The sequence below is a fragment of the Melanaphis sacchari genome, unplaced genomic scaffold (genome assembly GCF_002803265.2).
Source record: "Melanaphis sacchari strain LSU unplaced genomic scaffold, SCAv2.0 Contig23_pilon_pilon, whole genome shotgun sequence".
Lineage (NCBI taxonomy): Eukaryota > Metazoa > Arthropoda > Insecta > Hemiptera > Aphididae > Melanaphis > Melanaphis sacchari.
In genome coordinates, this window is record NW_020271114.1 from 1 (window position 1) to 20,137 (window position 20,137).

Below are 20,137 nucleotides of genomic sequence, written 5' to 3' on the forward strand. Positions count from 1 at the left end.
CCAACTGTAGAATGAAAACTTCCCCTAGAATAACACTGACTTCAGACTTGTAAGTAAAGGGATTTATGGCGTTTAAAGTTTAAATGTACCAATTATTACCATTTTATATTTCTATATACCTATATGATAATACTATATTATTATAATATTATAGGTTACACAATATTTGTTGTTGCCTACTCTTATTATTGTTGTACTTTCATAAATAATAATATTATACTTTTTTTAATTTAACTATTAAGTATTACAATATTCCATATGGTAGTTGGCACATACCTACCTAAAATTACGTTTATGTCCATTGGACTAATAGAATATTTTCTGCTTCAAAACGTTACTTACGTTATCTATACAATGATGAGGGTGTGACTAGTGTGAATATACACATACATTTACATAATACATCATCTTTATAGATTTGATTCATCCTCGTTTCGCTCTTTAGATAGAAAAAAAACCAGGGACTCACCCTACAGTATAATGAAATGCAAATGGGGTCATTGATCTTGTCTGACTTAACCGTTGAACTCCTGATTTAATATTATGGGTTATTCTGTACATAACCAATCTTCGATGAAATCTTCAGTCTTTACTGCTGTTAAATAAACTAATTGTTAAGTTGTTACTGAATTAATAGTAGGTAATTGATAATATTACTATAATTGATGTCTGATGATATTATTGCCTATCATTCGAGGCAAGACAAAATATTAAAAGCTTAAGTATGAATCCATTATTGGTGCCCGGTCGACAATACATTCTTATTTTTATAATGAACCAGACGGAATTTTACGCCAAAATTATTGTCACAGTGATTATTATGATACTGTTTTTATGTAATTATGTGACATGCTGTCATAATTATAGATAATATTATCTATATATCATAATTATAATACTCATAATCATAGATCAGCTGATAATATATTCTGTAGTTTTATCATAGTTATTAGTTTTTGTCTTAGATCATATATAATGATCATATGATCTAAGGTTTTTGTTATATAATGTAAACAAAATACTTTTTACTTTTTAGTTGTTAGTTCAATATTGTTTGAAATTTATTTCATACCTAATACCTATCTATGACTTAATTATTATTATCGATTAAATATCTACGTTAAATAAAATAAAACATTCTGATTGTAAATTTTTCAATATTTAATTTATTGTTGTTTTGTATTTTATATTTTATTCCTGTTTATATGTTAACAATTAGTTAAGTAAGTAATTAGATACTTTATACTTAATTGTTAACATTTTTTTTTACATCTGTCGGAATGTTATACAAATAATAAAATAGTTTTTTTTTTAGAATGTCAAACGCAAATACAAATTCTCATACTACCAAGTTAAGTGGTAATGAAATGCCAAAACATCTTTCTCAAAATCAATCAAACCCTGATTCTAACTTGCAGGTTGATTCTGTAGCATCTGATTGCTTTCGGAATTCAAAAGTATGTGAAATAAATACAAATTAGCATTTATTTGTTGAAAATAAATAAAATAAAACTACCTATTAATTTAAAAGTAAAAAATTAAGATTTGTGTAACGATTACATTTTTAATTCTCTATTGATTTTAAAATTTTAATTTTATTTTTTTTGATTGATTGAATAGTTAAAAGTGAGTTTTGAACCACATCGAAATAAATGTGGAGGTAGAGGAATGGCCATTCAACAACTATCTGAATCTATGTCTTCAAAAAGCAGTATAAAAAATTCAAATTTGGTTTGTTTTTTTTTTTATAACTTGTAATATACTTAAATTATGTATATATTTGATTGTATAATTATTATATTTTATTAATATATAGTATTCTTTATATATTCTTCATATATTTTATGTATTCTTAAACTTATTAGTGATGCTTATTAGTAATTATAAATAGGTATCCATATTAAACCATGTATAAATACTTTATTAATTTACTAATGTTTGCAGGACTTCTCAAATTCAAACATAGAGCGTTATTTCAAGAATCTTAGAGAGGAAAATTTAAAAAGTAAATAGCATTAATTACATATTTTTGTACTAGGTATAATGTTAATTATTGCAATTATTATACTTAATAATAATATTAATTTTGTTTTTTTAGTAGGTATTTTAAAATTAATTTTTGCTATGAAGAATATATTTTTAAATTTGAAACATACATAGAAACATAGAATTTAGATTACATTTTTAAATTTTCATAAGTAATTTAAGATAGATATTTGAATTTCTTATTAATTTTTTCAGAACATAAGGAAGAAAATGAAAAGATTTGGGGAAAATGTATGCATTCAAATAAAAGTACATAACATTTAATTGGTAAAATAAATATTAAATAATTAAAATGTTTTAATTGAATTTAAATCATAAGTTGTCTTCATTAGTGATTAGTTTGGATTACTTAACATTTTTAAAGTTTATTAATTTTAAAATCACAAATTGTATTTATTAGTTTTGATAAGTGACAAATTACAAAAAAGAAAAAGAAAAGAAAATAAGATAAGTGTACTGCTTTGCTGTACATTAAGCGTAATATGGGTCACTATTTTGAGTGTTATTATTATTATTATTTTAAATTCTATGACACATTGATATATACTAATTTAAAACGACTTTTATACCATAAATAGTTAATTTTTAAGTTTAAACTGAATTAGAAATTTTATATTTAAGATATTTAGTATTTATTTGGTTAGGTAGACGTAATTAATAATTATACAATTAATATGTAATTGTGAATTGTATGATTTAATATTTATTGATAGAAAATTTCTATTAGAAATAAAATATGATTAAAAAATCAACCTTTACCTTAAATCTTAATAATAACTTGTATTATATTATACAAATGTATTCTCTTTAAATGATACTCTTAATATATAATGTGTTTTCTGTTATCTATTTTATTAATTTATTATTTATTATCAAGGCTCGGAAGTTCATGCATTTGCATATCAATCTTACTATGTTTTATTTAATGCTAGATAATATAGAAATCTATTTCAAGGTATCACGGTTATATATTATGTAAAGTTTTATTTTGCATGTTTTTGCATATTTAGAGGTTTTTTGCCTAATTGGCATATTTATGTGTTTTGCTATTTTATCGAGCATATTATTCAAAATTTTGATATTCCTATCATATTATGATGAAAAAAGAAAAAATACGATCATTTATACACGAGAATTTGGTTGCAACATAAAATGATTAAAAATAAAATGCTAGTAGTAATCTTCATTTGGTTTATCAGAGTTTTGGGTCGCATTATACCAATTTAATGAAAAAAATGTATAGAATTTAAAATAGAAATTACCTTATCTACTTGATACTTGTTGACTGTAACTGTCTCAGTTATTGTAGTAAATGTGTGACGCGTGTGCATATACGTTGATTCTTTTCATTTCATTAAAATCTTTTATATGTTTTAATAACTTCATTTTTATATCATGCCAAAAGAAAAACCGTCTTCGGCCTATTTTTTTAATGCGCATATTTCAAATGCATAATTTTAGATTTTTAGTGCATATAAATGCATACATTTGAACTTTGTAAGGCATATTTCAATGCATATTTTGCCATTTTTTAGTGTATAAGTGCACGTTTATTCAAGATTTTTTTAGGGCATGAACTTCAGAGCCCTGTTTATTACATATTAAATCAACAATCATTATTTTTAAAACAATAGGTACCTTTAAATCTGATTATTAGTTCTACAATAGTCAATAAGTGCTTATTTTTTAAAAATACCTTTGCAGTGCTTAATAAAAAAAAAGTTTAAAGGATTTAACACCCATATAAAATAAGTACAAAAATCTAAATTTAGCATTATAGTTATTTTTGTTGATGTTAAGTTTATTACATGTTGTGTCATTTTATTTTTTCCCCCCTGTTATCATTTTTATGTGCACGCAACGGTGCGTTCCTCAGTTGCAGCCATTAGAAGATATCTTCTAAGACCGTAGTTGCAGCCTTCGTCAGCGTATGCTTTTCAAATTCTCATACCTTCGTGTGTGATGTGATCAATATCACTAATATCAGTTCATGTTTTCTTAGATTCGTTAATGTTTAAATTTCAAAGTTACTTTTCGTTTAGTTATGCTTTCAGTGTCACAAAGTTCTTAGTTTTTCCAGTTTTTATTGTTTAGTGTAGGACATTGAAAAACCATCATCTAGTTTTCTTTAGCTTACTCATTATAATTCATGTAACTTAACTTTTTTATGCCATATTTCGAGCTGCTCGATCCGGTCCTAGCTAGTGTTAAACTCATTATTCAGTTGTGCTATTCATTTTGTTTTGTCTTAATTTTTTTATTCAGTTTGGTTTTAATGTCATTTGGTTTAATATATTGGTTGCTGTGAGTATTATATTCTTATTTGTATCGTCATTAATAGTTTTTTCCCTAATTATTCAGGGCAGTCAATAAACGTACTTGCAGAACCACGTGATTTGTTTATTAAGTGTTATTCATTGTATTTTTATGTGATTGTTCGTTTGAGCTGGTGGTCCGTTGGTCGTTCGTTTTGTCACACATTTTATCTTGTATTATTGTATTTTTTATATTGTACATTTGTGTGCATTCCGAGACTGTAGCGTTCTTGTTTGAAGCTACCAACAGACACCAGTTCTTCAGGTAATCGGCTGATGAGCCGTATTATATATATTTTAAACATTACATTTTTTTTTTATATACATTATATTTTTCTATATTAAATTATTTGGTAGCCATATAGGCATTTATTATTGTAATCATTATTTCATTATTTATATTGCCATTCAGGCCTTTTTTTTATTATATTATTTTATTTTTTTTTTTTTATTATTATTACTGTTTAGCCAAAACAGGCATTCAAATCGTTACATTGTTATTTTTATATTATTGTTGAGCCAAATAGGCATTTGAATTATTATCTATTTATATTTTTCTAAGCCATATAGACATTTATATTCCTATTTGATTTTATTATTTATTAGCCAAAAAGGCATGTCTATTTTTATATTATTATAATAAAGTAATTGTCACCAACTACTATTATTATTTTATTTGAATGCGTTGAGGTATTGCATTATATTATCTTGCTTACATTGATGTTGTAAAGGCCCAACTTATTTTATTTTATGATCTAATAAGCACTGACCGTGGTGACATACATATTATACAAATTATTTGAAGTTGAGGTAATATGATATGATTTTTTTAAATATTGTCCACTAAAGAAGTCCCATAGTAATAATAATATAGTATAATACTATAACATAACCTAATTTAATCCTTACTCATCTTTCAAGTATTTGTTTTGTACTTGCAATTATAGACCATATTTGACAATTTGCCGTGATCTATCACAGGATTATAAAAATTATATCAGTTAACATAATATATATTATGAATGCAAGATAATACATATTTATTATGAATTAATTGTAAATATGTGATATTTAGAAATTGAATTGATAGTTAAAATATTATTTTCATAAAAGTTTATTTAATATTGCTAACAAGATTTTATATTGATTTATTTTTTTTTGTGTCCGATAAAATTTTTTAATTTTTAAGTTCTATTTCAAAACATTTAAATTAATTAAAATTTCTTATGTTCTGGTTTCGTTTCATAATAAATTTTGGTATTTGTTTAGTATGTGACTTACTGTTCTTGTGGAATAGGTATTAAAAACTGAAATCTTACGGAAAATGTATGGAATATTAGCTGAAATTTTGCTACTTCATTTAATTGAAGTTTGGTATTAAAAAACAAGAAACAATTACTAGTAGCAACTAGTAGGTCGCATACTATATGAATAACTGAATTTTTTATAACTGTTTCTTTATTTAAAAAAAAAAAGTTGTAAAATTGAAATTTCAATAAAGAAATTACTCATTTACTCGTTTTTAATAAATGTTTAAAATCATTAATTAATAATTATTTTTACAAACAGTCTATCTTGCATAGTGAAATTAGTGTTCAATACTTGACTTCTGTATTGTTTTCATTGTCTATAATTTGTATGATTCTTTTACTTATTTTTTTATAAAAATTATAATTTATAATTTTAAGTACTAAATAATTATTTTTAATTTTAAGAAACTGTTTTAATAATTTAATACTAATAACTAATATGACTATTTACTAGTGATTTCATATGAATAATATTATGATGATTAATTTTAAACATAGCTAAATCAATTAATAATTTATGTATAATATCTATCAATTTATTAATCTTTAAATTATCAACACATAATAGTCCATGGATTCATAGAATCATTTTGATGCATAATTTCTTACATAAAGACAAGTCATGAATAAAATAATATTTGAGTTCAACTAGTTTAATTGGTTTTTTTTTATTAAGTTCATATTTATATTATTACTAGTTTTTTATTTTTATATCTGAATTTCAGCCTTTTGGAATCAATTTAAAAAAAGACAAATTAATGAATTAACCAATTTTTTTTTTTTTGTAGGTAGGTAATGAGTTAAAATAAATTAAGAGATATCTATGTAAGCTTCGTAATTATTTTATGGGACACAGAAATAAACAAACTAAATCAAAATTTAAAATAGTGTGTTAAATTAGATTAAAATCAACCTAATTTAAACTTTTGTATTCACATTTTTATAGGATTAATAAAAGTATTGAAAGTTGAAATATATTTTCTGATAGTATTATACATAGCAATATAAGCCAGTGGGTTACATTTGTTCAATAATATAGGTAATATTATGTTCAAAAATATTTAAAAAACAATTTTAATTTTAGGTTCAGGTACCTATTAAAAAAATATATATAATTTATTGTGTTTGCTAATAACAATGGTATTTTAAAAACAATTCTTTGTTTACTAAACCTAACCTACATAATATAGGTATCTACCTGATCAAATAGAATTCAGGAGTTTCCAAAATTTTTAACTCAAAGGTTATAAAAATTATAAATATTTTTCAGTTCACATTAATAACATAATCATAGTGACTACATTTACAATTTTTAATTTTATAGAATGTAAAAATACATAAATAATAAATGTTAACATTTTAGTAGCAACTAAATCTGCGTCGAATTGATCTAATTTAAAAAAGCCAAGGAATTATAGCATCTTTAAAAGATTTAGACTGTTTGTCTAAAATTTAATTACAATTATTAACTGCTTAATACCAGAAATATTTGATGATTCGTTAAAAATAATTAAAATTAGCTTCACACATTATTTCTTCTTTTAATATCTTTCCACACTATGTAATTAATTCATTTTGAGTTCTATGGGATGAATATTTACTATTTAGCGTTTAACAAATTAGTTAAGAAATTATCTTTCAATATGTCATCGCTAGATTCAATACAAAAATTCAAAAAATTGTGAAAAACACCAGAATCTGATTTTTTCTCTCGTAAGGAAAAGTCGCGAGTCCCATACAACAAAAAAGTTGAAAAAATTTTAATTTTTGTCTATTAGTTTCTATTTCTTATAAAATCCAGAATTTACTTGTTCAATAACATTTATTTTGTTACCATTCATAATATCCTTAAAATCTTTTACTGTTGACATTGATTCTGAGTGCCAATTTGACAAATGTATGAAAATCCTTATACTTGGTAATTGGTTTTACTATAAATTCACCTTGATGGCTTCAACAACACACATATTCTACAAAAAGTTCCTTTCACACCCTCAACAGTTGAACATGTTAACTATGGACTGTTTTCGTGCAACCATTGATATCTAAATGCTCGAATACCTACTTCCTGATTTTAATTCACTTTAAATTCATAAATAGTATTTGGTACCCAAGAATTACGCAAAAGTTCTATTTTCAAAGAATCGTTATTATTTTCAATGTTTAAATATTTTTCAGTATCTTTTTCATAAGTCATCGTTTGATCGTCATTATTTTTTGTATTCATACCATTCGTGGTAATTTAAACACTTTTAATTACACACAATTCCAACTACTTTGTATCATTTTTTTCAATTGAAGTAAAGGCATAATTAAGAAAATCATATAATTTAGGTATTTTAAAATAAATTCTGATGTCTATAATAGTATGACAATAAAACATATTATAAATATACCAAATAGTAAATACAATACGTACGTAATACATGGTCCATGTTTTAACATAGGTACGCCGTAGGCGGCGTGTTGATAAATAAAAGTCAATAACTAATTTAAGTAATTTAATAGTTTTAATCCAGGAGAAGTGTCGTTGCCTCGTTGAAAATTACACCTTTTACACATACGATAATCGTTATCTTATTTTGCCGTATGCCTGTTTATATAAATATAATCATTTGATTTAAATTTTAGTAATTTTCATCAACGATAGCGCTATTATGTTTTAAACTTCTTTATAGTACATCATATTAGAACATTTTTTTTCTTCATCGATTTTAAATGTATAAATGATATATACTAAAGTAAAAACATCAATGAAATTTTTAATTAAATCAAAATAAAAATTAATATTTTCAACATTATATTTGAATTCTAAGGGGGAGAAATTCCTCGTCTTGCAACCCCTCTCCAGGCATGGTTCTTAGCGATAGATTCAAAGAAATCAACAATGTTGGAGATTTTGGTGTATATTTCAACAAAATCTGATGTTTTCGTCTCATATAGAACAAGACTGTTCTAAAGCTAGAAAACTTGGTTTTCTAATTAAAAATAGTATTACTAAAAAGTACAAGGATGAGTTATCTTAAAACTATGTATCGTTTATCAGATTAATACTTGAATATTGTTCAATACTATGGATCCCGTCGTAAATAGGTTTAACTGCGAGTGCAGTGGTGTGGCGAGTTGAAATATACCAAGGACCGATCCACTACTATAGACGCAAAAAATAGTGGGGAGGGGGTGTTGCTAACATCAATTTATATAATTAATTTATGCATAATAATATAAATAGTTAATTATATTTCAAATCGACCTATTGAGTTATCATTACTTCATAATTATGGGACCCATTGACTAATCCATTTATACTATTTGAAAAATATTTCAAAGGTTTGTGATTGCCTCTGAAATTATCGTCGCCACGTTATTGATCGAGTATTTTCCGAAAAGATTCTTAAAATATATCGGCTACAAATTACAGCGTATTACTGGCGACCTTTCCTTTTCCTTGTCTACACCAGAAAAACAATTTAAGAGGATCTCAACTTGGAATGTCTGGATACTAGACGCCGACGTAATGACATTTACTTCATGGATAAACTTGTAAGCAATACTATATTTTATCCTGTTCTAGGCTCCTGAAACTAGTACAATTTCATATTCTTTTCCTATCTTATCTTTTCTATAAAACTTATTGAACATCATATAACTTTAATAACCCAATGGACCGTATTGCGTGTGAATGCAATAATTTAATAAATATCGACATATTCAATACAAAAAGCCTGTTATTCCTAAAGTAATCTTATTATTAATCCCAATATTTACCTGTATAATTATGAATGTAGGTATTCTGTACTTTCTTATTATTTCTACTGCAAATATTAATATCAAATCAAGTTAATTAATGTTATTTGTTTTCATTTATTTTTTCTCATTTTATTCTTACTACGTATAAGTTGTATTATTAATGTTATGATCCATGTACCTATTGTGTTTGAGCTTATACAGACATTTAAATAAATAAATATATATGATACATTTATTATGAGAGAATTGTATTTTCGTCTGTTTAACAAACTACAATACGAGCACATGTAAATGGATTAAGCATCTATTTAAACGTTCTCAAATAATTTATAAAATTTACATTTTTGCCTATTATTAAAATTAATCAAGGTGTAAATATAGTTGCTATAAATATACTCGAGGTAGTGGTACTAACACAGTTACAATAGGTACGACTAAATACAGTCAATACTACTTATTGGAGTTAGATGTATTATTCTGTGCTATAAGGTAGGTACCTACGTTTTAATTAATTTGATTAATCTTGCAAGAATAATAAAATGCTAAATTAATAAACATATTCGTTATTTTTGTATTTTATGCACGTTAAAACAATAATTATACAACTGTAATATTGTTTAATGATATTGATAACAATACTTTGAGCTAATTAAAATAAACATTTATGTCGTATGAATTCGCGCTTGTTATATGAAATATTCATGTACCTAATAATATAATAATATAAAAATTGTTTATATTCAAAAATAATTAGAACTAATGAGAAAAATAATAATATAATTACTCTTGATTCGATCGCGGTTATTTAGTTGTGTGCCGTGAAAAAATCACACTGTTCTTTCGTCTGAGTATTAATCAAGCCACGAAGAAGTGCTCGAATCAACGGAAACGAATAGCAGCCGCACGTGGACCTGTAATCGTCCGAGTGCATGTAATATAGTTGGACGCCTCCAATTTCATAATCCCTCAAAAATAAACCCTAAAATATATCATAAGTAACGTATGAAATTGAATGTTAATAATAATAAATATAGTGAAACCTCGGTATCTCGAAGTCGTAAGGGACCAAAAAAAAAAAAATTCGATATATCGAAACTTCGAGTTAACGAGGGAGTTTAAAACATAAATAAAATTTGAAATAAAAATGTTTAATTGTTGGGAAAAATGTGTATTTATAATATAAATTGTATCTATATATTGCATACATATTATGTATTAATATTCGACATATGGGAATTCGATATACCGAAATCACTTAATACGTAAGTCCAATATACTGAATGATCGGGACTGAAAAAAAAAATTCGACATACAGAAACTTCGAGATATCGGAGTTCGAGATACCGAGATTTCACTGACTCACTGTAATATATAAACAAGGTGTTGACATGAGCTTTTTTATTTATTATTTCAAAGGACTATACATTTTTTATATTACCGAGATTTTAATAAATGAAAATTGAAAAATTTCTTGGGTATCTATCGTTAAATGAATTAATTGTTAGTTTTCCAGTTTAGAAATTGACACACATAGTCCCTATAAATAAAATATAATGAAATGTATAATGTATCTATAGGCTATAATATCTGTCATGTAAAATTAAAATTAAAAAAGTGGGTAACTCGCTTCTGCTCTGTAGTAAGTATTTGACTTCAAGCTTACTCTATCTATACTCATACGTCTCGGTATCCCAGTTTAATTAAAGTTGCAGCTATTTATTGTTAATGTATCATAAACATTAAATAGCTATAAATTGGTGAGCTCAACGAAAAACGATATATGTTTGTAAACATGGAATAACAGAACTACACAGAAGGTGAATAACAGAAAACCACAGTGTCGATTGAAATACATTATATAATTTATATAGCTTTCAAAGCGCCGCCATTTTAGTCAAAAAATTCAAAAATGTAGTTTAAACAAGTGAAGTTAAGATTTATAACAGGAAATGTCAAATCTGATATTGAAGAATCGCCTTCTGACCATAAAATGTATGCAAAATTAAAAAATTGATTTATTGAGTGACTATCGGAATTCGAAGAGCAACGATTAAAGAAATTATTAAGAGATTTGAGTTTGAGCGACAAAAAACCTTAATTTTTATTGCACAAAACGAAACAAATTTTAGGTGATCAACTAACCGAAGACTTAATAAAAAGTTCGTAGCTTTGACTACTTCCATTTAAAACTTATGCTATACCAATTGAAAGTAAGGATTCTTTTAAAAATTTAGTAGCAATGGTTTATAAAATATTCAAATTAAACAATTTACTTACTATTTTGGCTATCTCAAATAAAATTAGTGTACATGTTAACAATTTACAAAAGGATACCCTTAGGGTTAAGTAGTAGAATATAGTAAAAGGATTAATGTAAAAAAGCCGAAATAAAATCTGTCTTCTATATCAGTCAGAGATAATATTTGTTTTATATATTTAGATATAGAGAAGAGAATGAATGTAACAATTGACTAATCAACTTAAATTAAATTAAAAATTAACCTAGTTCAAGGTAGAGCATGTCACCAAGCAGTTCTTGGTGAAGTCTACCATATTTAGTTAAACAATTAAACGACGAATAGAAACCACGAGGAGATAAACCGAGCATTAAAAAATAAAACACTAGTACACAATTAATAGATCTATAATGTATTTACTTGATCAGTATAAAAAATAAAACAATCATTATTATAATGAATAATTATACCTTTAACCGAAGTTCATCAGGATGCGCAGCACACCATTTGTCCCAAGAGTTCTTTGATGTTGAACATAACTAAACATTCACACACACATACATTTTATTAAAATTATTTCATAACTAAAAAAAATACTTTATACTATAAACATTCAACTGTATGTCTATGTTGAATGCTTATATAATATAATTACCTATTTTATTAAAATATAATGTATAAAGAAATCTTGTTAAAAATATTAGAATTCATGTTCTTAAAGAAATTATTTAAAAGAAAATTTAATGCATGAATATAAAATAAATTGGATAAATTATAGCAGAATCAGTGCAGGTTAAGATAAATATTTTTTTAATTTAAAGGATAAAAAGGCACTCTTAAATCAACTTTTAGTCTTCATTGTGGTGATTTCATATGCTTATAAAAAAAGAAAAAAATGATGTTTGCATATTTTTAAGTTTTTCGATCCAGTGAAATATTTTATAATAATATTTATAGAAAAACATTTAAAAATTTTAAATATCTATAAATAGCTCAAAATAGTCAACATTTTATCACCTGTAGAAAATTATATACAAACTTTTCGAACATTTCTATTGTAATTTGTTTATTAATTACACAAAAAAAAAACAAATTAATTCTGTTGAATACAGGGTTTGTGTAAAATTTTTCATATTTCTTTAATTTTAAGGAAAGAAAAAGTAATTGTATTATTGTAAAATTGATTTAGTCATCACTCAGATTAGAATTTAAAAAGGTTTTACTACAAAATAATGTTTTCAAAACTTGTGTTAACATACTTACCTCTTCATATGTTAATGGACTCATTTCATCAATTTTATTTGGGAACAATTGTATACCAACGACTAGTTTTGACATATCAATATCGGTAACCTTTATTGATTCTAGTGAACTATCCTATCAATACACAAAATAAATAATATAATATTCTTATTTTATAGTAAATTAATAAAATTAGATTTTAATTTGAAAAATTTATTTATATCGATATTTATATATTATATAATTGCCAATTGTATTTTGTAATTTATATTTTATAATTTCTGATTTATAAGTTAAATAATTAATTTAATATTTATTATATATAGTTTATATGAACTATATTTAATATTTAAAACAATTTAATGGATATAAAAAAGGGTTTTTATAATTCTGTTTAAAAGTATTTATTTGAAGATTAAAGGGTTTAAAATTTAAATAAATTTCAAACTATGAAACTTTTGAAAATTTTATTATTTTTAGTACATATTTTAAAGCAATATTATTAAGTATAAAATCTTGATCAAAAGTGTATCTAAAATGTTCATTAAAAATAAATTAGTCAGTTATAATCACCAGAATATAAATTTTAATTATCAAATGTTTTAAAATTGAACAAAAAAATAAAAATTATAAATTATTTGAGTTTTCATGAATAACCATACAAGCATGTTATGAAAAAATACATAGTCAGTGAGTATTTGTATGATTAATATAGCGAACTTACCAAGCTCACTTCTCCTTTTAATGGAGAAGTGCTTGTAGTTTTGTATTTCGATGTACATACTACCATGGAAATCGTTTGGTATGAATACCAAGTGACCAGTGTATTTAATTGATCGAATGAAGTAAAACCTGTTTTTTTAATTTATAACGTAATAATAAACATTATAAATAAAGTTGAAATTATGTTTTCCAGTTTGAATATAACTTTATGAATAATGTTTAAGTATTATTATTAAATTTAAATATTAACTAAAACTTAAGCTATATCTATTCATTAATTTAAATACTATATTGTTTTTATTTCACAAATAAGAATGATAAGATTATATTTAAAAACATTTTAAGTACCAAACATGGAAGTATACATATTTAATGGAAAAAAAAAACACGGGGAACTCACTATGTTAAGTTTAGATTGCTTAGAGTATATTCTAAAATAACATACTGAGATCCCACTTTTTGAAAATAGTATAGTCATTGATCTTATTCATTCTTTCCTAGTATTCACCAAAATTGAGTTAATTTAGTTTTGTAATAATACTCAGTTTAAAATAGTATTAATACAATCACAAACAGAGTTAAAATTTAATTTAAATATCATTTTTTTTTTAATTAAAAAAAAAAAAAAAATGGCACTTAATACTTTTGTCAATTTTCTGGAAATTTATCAATTTTTAATAAATATATGTATTATATCATAAATATTTTACACTTGATGTAGGTATGTTTTTACTTGATTTGATCCACTGACTGTTCATTTGAATGGTTATGCCAATTTTTAAGTCATGTTTTTTTGTTTTTGCAGTTTTTAGTAGTTTTTTTAAGAATGTTATTAAATTATTCACCATCTGTGTATCTGTTTGATCTACTCCCTATAATCATTCATAAGTTCAGAAGTTGTTCTAGTTTGATGATCAGAACATATTATTATGTATAAAAAAAACTAATATATATATTTTATACACAAAGTATTTTTTAAAGTTTTGAAATGTTTTTTATTATTTTTTGAATGCATTTAAAAATTTTCTTATTTTTCTAATCTCTATAATATGTGTATTGTATATTTTACCAAAGTAATATCTATTATTATATCAAATAAGATTAAAACGTTTTACTTTTATGATTTTTTATAACTTTTTAAGTTGGTTATTTTTGAAAAAAAAAGTATATAGGTAAATGGGGAAAAAACAATACAGTTTTTGTTAATCAGAGTGTTAATATAATTCTATTATTATTTAATATTTCATTAAAAATTACAAAGAAATAAAAAAAAAAAAATGAATAAGCCAATGCAATTAAATTTATTTTCATGCTTTATTCTATGCTCACAATCTAAAATATGTATTATTAAAGGCTATGTTTTTGTTTAAATTTATTTTCTGTCGTTAAGAAAATGCATTAAAAAGATCATCGATCTTAATATACAATTTTTTGATTGGTAATTTTTATTGAGTTGTTATTTTAGAGAGGTAAGTAATTAATTATTTCTATTTTTACTTGTTCAATATTTTTCCTCCAAGAAGATACTATGTCCGCACGTGTTGTTTCCGTCAAATTACGTACAACATAGTAAATTTGTTTTTAGTATAATCAATTTCATTTTGTCAACTTAAATATTTGAGTGAATTGTCTAACTATTGTTAAACTTAAAGGTAAACATTTTTTCTGTTATCGCTGATTAATTTTTTATGTTATTTTAGTTTTTTACTATTGCACATACTGTTTAAAAATTAAAATATTAAAAAAATCGACGATTATAACAGATAATGTTCTTATATTTAAGTTTGAAAATAAGACAATTTGCTCTAATATTAATGTTGACAACACAAAATTGGTTAGATTAAAAACAATTTTGCTATGTTGTACATTTGTAAGACTGAGAAAACACATGTTGATGCATTCAATTAAACGTTGGGTGATTTAAGAAGTCTAGGAGATCCATATATTTAATTATATTAACTTTAATTATTTTATTGTAAATTGTAATTTTGCTTTTCAGAAATTTTTTTATGGGAGATATAATATTAAACTGAATATATTTTATATTTAATTATTCATTTATTCTTTAAAGACCGGGAAATTAAATACAATGTTATTTTTATCTTTTTAAATGTTGTTTAATTTAATTAGTAATTTTAGATTCACTGATTTTAATATAAAGTTATACTTGTACAATGTACATATTTTATTTTATTCATTAGGTATCTTAAACTCAAAAATCTTTGATTGTTTTTCATTTTATAAGTTCTTAAATATTTTTAACATTCCTATAAACATTACAGTGAAGCGTGATCCACTCAAAATCTATTTTGAAAGTGATGGTTTACTAGGTATATTACAAATATTTTAATCTATAATAAATAATTATAATACCTAATTAACTTTTGCTGATAAAAGAAAAATAAAATGTCGATTCCTCAATAAATAAATTTTATATTTTGTCTACAGCTTTTTTTTTATTAGTTTAATTTTTTAATAAACATAAAATGAAATAAAATTGAAATTTTATCTTCTTATACGTAAATGGCCTACTTTAAATGTAAATATCAATATTATATATTATATTTGATTTGAAACTCGAAGGTATAGTTTTTTTTTTTTAAATTTGAATTAGGACCACTTTTAAAATATCATTTACATTTTTTAATAGATTAAAAATTTAAGATCAATTAAATAGTTACAGTAGTATATTGTAGGAATTTAAAATAAATAAAATTATAATCCATACCGTTCGTTGTAAATTTGAAAATTGTATTCCATCGATTTTATAATTTATGACTGTATGTATTATATTTATAACTAGTTGGTTGGGATTAATTAATGCTTTTTCCCAATCGTCATAACTTGAATGTTTCATAATGACGATAAGAAGACTTTGTCCCCTTTGTGGATCTATTTTATTCAGCTGACCTGTATGGAAAAAAATTAAATTATTTATTTTTTGTTAAGTTTTTTGAAATTAATATATTTTATTAATTTATATCTTATATAGGTATTATATACTTTTCATGTTATTGCTCAAGTGTACTTGATTATGTTTTAAGTTAATTGGAGCCCCAAATACGATTGCATGACAAAAATGTCCAACAAAACGTTTTTTTACTTTGTTGTACATTTTCAACACATCTCCTAAAAATGTACAATATATGCGTGCATTTTCTCCTGAAGGTGTAAATTCTCTAAACTTCGCTAGAACATAAAATGCAGTGTTAACATAAAATAGATTATTAATTATAATTTATTTGTTAAAATTACATCCTTTTGGTTTATGAATAAATATTTATTTTTTACCTTTAGCCATATTTAATATGTGTATATAACTAAAATTTACCTATTTATGATGTATATTTATGTATATAATGCATTACCACTGTAACTATCTCATTAAAGATTTAATTGTTTGAACAGTATTCCATGCTATTGAAGATAATGAAAAGAACTTAATGGCTATAATAATAATCTAATTATAATAATACTATTTGTGTTTTGGAATATGGGTTATTAAAACAAGTCATTTTTGTCCTTTAATAAATTATAATATCCTTTTTAGGTGATTTTCAAGATGAATAATGTTCTGCTCTTTGAAAAATGGGACATAAGATTTTATCTGTTTACTTATTATTTTGAAGATATCGTTTATAACTTACTATCGACAATCATAAAGATATTGAAAAAAAATTTAGCAAATAATTCAGTTGTAACCGAGTAGATAATATATTCAGAATTGGGATGATTTAAAGTATATTTAATTTCGATATAACAACTATAACAACAGACACAACTATCATTATTTTGCACCGAAGTAAACAAAATAAAACAAATTCCCAAGACGAACTTTGTTGCTGAATCACATTTAACTTTTTTTAAACATATTAATTTTTAAAAATTGACTTAGTAGGTATACAAATCCTTATACGTAACGCATTTTTTAGTTTTAAATATTTTAATTAATTTAATTACTTAAGAATTTAATAAATTTGAACCAGATAATAGATTCTAAGTGAATGTTTGAGAAATGAGTTTCATAGAGTTTTATGTACTTAGGTCGATAAACGGAAAAAAGTCCCAAAAACAATATTTGGTAAAAATATTTCTAAGATCGTACAAAAAAAGTCGAATTAAATTGTTATTAGGAATTGCTTAACATTGTATGTTAATTGTATTATTAATATATACATATTTTTTAATGAAACATCAGTCTATAAATGTTATTAATATGAAAGCTTTTAGTGTGATAAATTATTGACTATACCCATCCTATATAATGTTAATTATTACTTAATGCGCATTATAAATATAAATGTTTTTAATTTTTATGTAACCTATTAACTGTATTTTTATAATTTATAATAAAACAATGGTTTAATAATTTCTATAATGATTTATATTATATATATTTACCCTTTTCAAAAAAAATTTTTAAGATTCTTAGAAGTCAAATACAAGTGATAATAAAATGTAGGTATTAGGTACGCAAAATGTCACTGTAGATTGGAAATTAAAGTCAAATAATATTTTAATATAATACTTACTTAAGTTTGTTTTAAAATTAATTTTTTAAGAAACTCATAAGTTAAAAATATAATCTAATTAGGTAGTAAGTATACCTTTATTAGTGCTTGATAAATTGAGCTCTTAAACGAAATGCTTTTAGAATGCGATAATTTATCAAAGCAGTTTTTAGAATTTTAAGATCTATCTATTTTTGTATCTTACTTCTTTTCTTTTCTTTTCTTATCATTTCGCTGGTTGCATTTTGTTTGTTTTTAATTTTTACGATTCCAACATTCTCCAGTGAAGATAATGTTAAGTCCTTTGGCTCATCTTCCGTAATTTTATTTTGTGACGTATCTTCAGTGGACTTTTGGGTTTTCTGTTCAGTTGCTTTTTCTTCTTCAACGTCTTTAGTGTTTAATTCTTCAGAAGGTATGTCCAGTTTCATGTCCTTAAATGGATCTTCTTCATCAACTTCTGATTGTTGGTCTTTAACACTATCTGTTTCACGTGTATCTTTTTTTTCAGAGTTAATACTTTCAGATCTATTGTTTTCCTTTTTATTTTTATTTTTCTTTTTCTTTTTCTTTTTCTTTTTTATTTCTTGTTTATTATTCTGTTCAGGTGCCTCTTCTAGTTTATCGTCTCCAGTGTTTAATTCTTCAGAAGGTATATCCAGTTTCATGTCCTTAAATGGATCTTCTTCATCAACTTCTGGTTGTTGGTCTTTAACACTATCTGTTTCACGTGTATCTTTTCTTTCAGAGTTAATATTTTCAGCTTTATTGTTTTCCTTTTTCTTTTTCTTTTTTTTTTTCTTTTTCTTTTTCTTTTTTATTTCTTGTTTATTATTCTGTTCAGGTGCCTCTTCTAGTTTATCGTCTCCAGTGTTTAATTCTTCAGAAGGTATGCCCAGTTTCATGTCCTTAAATGGATCTTCTTCATCAGCTTCTAGTTGCTGATCTTTAAAACTACTTTCTTCAACTGTATTTTTTTTTTTAGGGTCCATAATATTAATTTTATCTTCATTTGGTTTTGTTTTATTATTTTTTAATTTGTTGAAATTCATCCTTTCAAAAACTCCTTGTAAAATGTTTTTTTTGCCAGCTGTATTTTCATTATTATCATTATTTGATGAAATAAGATTTGTTTTGTCTGGAATATTTTCATCTGGATTATTATTTTTATCATCAGTCTGCTTTGGATTGGCTGGTTCGTCGTTAATTTGGACGCTAATCGTGGTAGTAATAATTAGTAATATATATAATAAATGTACTAGGGCATTCTTAGACAATTTAAAAGTTTTCAGTTTCACCAACATTTTTTTAATTACAATTGACAATTGTTTTGAATATCTGTTTAATATATAAATGAGTGATAAATATTTTATTCAACAGTAAATTATCATTATTTAATGAAGTTTAGTTTACTTTAGAATACACAGACTGTGTTAATATGTTAAAATGTGTTTGCTTTTGATTTATTAAAACTTATTAAACATAGTTTATTTTACTAAACCAATGTGTTTATTCTAAATTAAAATTTAATGGAAAATTCAATAATAAAATATATATTATGTTTACATGAAACATGTATTAAATGATAAATTAAATTTTTTTTTCATTGTAAACGAAACATATTTCATAACTATATTGTTACATATTTACTATTTTAAACTATTGCATCTGAATACTTATTCTATTAAAATAATATAAAATTCCAAATATTGAAATATATTAGGTACCAATATATAGATATTAATTCATTTATGCACAAAGTTTTAAAAATATTTTAACCAATATTGCACAGATGAATTTTTTTTTAAAATTATTAAGTATTAAAATGGAATGAAATAAAATTTAAGGCTCTGGTGTTAAATATTGTTATTATAATGTTATTGTACGCGAGATGATGTATATTTCACTGTATATATATATATATATATATATATATATATAAAGTGTTAATATCTTTATCAATATAAATTTTAAATAAAATAATAATTTACTATTATAAGTAT

General features: G+C 23.8%; 2 protein-coding genes across 3 annotated transcripts; one reads left to right on the forward strand and one right to left on the reverse strand.

Moving 5' to 3' along the window:
* The first annotated feature begins 1,145 nt into the window (after positions 1–1,145).
* LOC112594603 lies at positions 1,146–4,719 on the forward strand. Of its 2 annotated transcripts, none has more exons than XM_025339483.1 (6): positions 1,146–1,223; positions 1,316–1,457; positions 1,621–1,731; positions 1,945–2,005; positions 2,242–2,313; positions 4,408–4,719. In XM_025339483.1, exons 2-5 carry the CDS (start codon positions 1,317–1,319, stop codon positions 2,301–2,303), a joined length of 375 nt encoding a protein of 124 aa, XP_025195268.1. In that variant the 5' UTR covers positions 1,146–1,223; position 1,316; the 3' UTR covers positions 2,304–2,313; positions 4,408–4,719. The 2 variants fall into 2 exon arrangements, with proteins under 2 accessions (XP_025195268.1, XP_025195269.1); XM_025339484.1 differs by having other exon boundaries at positions 1,182–1,223; positions 1,304–1,457.
* Positions 4,720–10,078: 5,359 nt separating this feature from the next.
* On the reverse strand, positions 10,079–19,453 carry LOC112594614 (putative histone-lysine N-methyltransferase 1). Its single transcript, XM_025339501.1, has 9 exons — positions 18,340–19,453; positions 16,627–16,812; positions 16,352–16,533; positions 14,357–14,495; positions 13,625–13,752; positions 12,922–13,035; positions 12,129–12,197; positions 10,206–10,400; positions 10,079–10,128 (listed from the first exon to the last, which is right to left on the reverse strand). The coding sequence occupies exons 1-8, from the start codon at positions 19,436–19,438 to the stop codon at positions 10,227–10,229; spliced, it is 2,091 nt and encodes a 696-aa protein (XP_025195286.1). The 5' UTR covers positions 19,439–19,453; the 3' UTR covers positions 10,079–10,128; positions 10,206–10,226.
* Between the last annotated feature and the right edge of the window lie 684 nt (positions 19,454–20,137).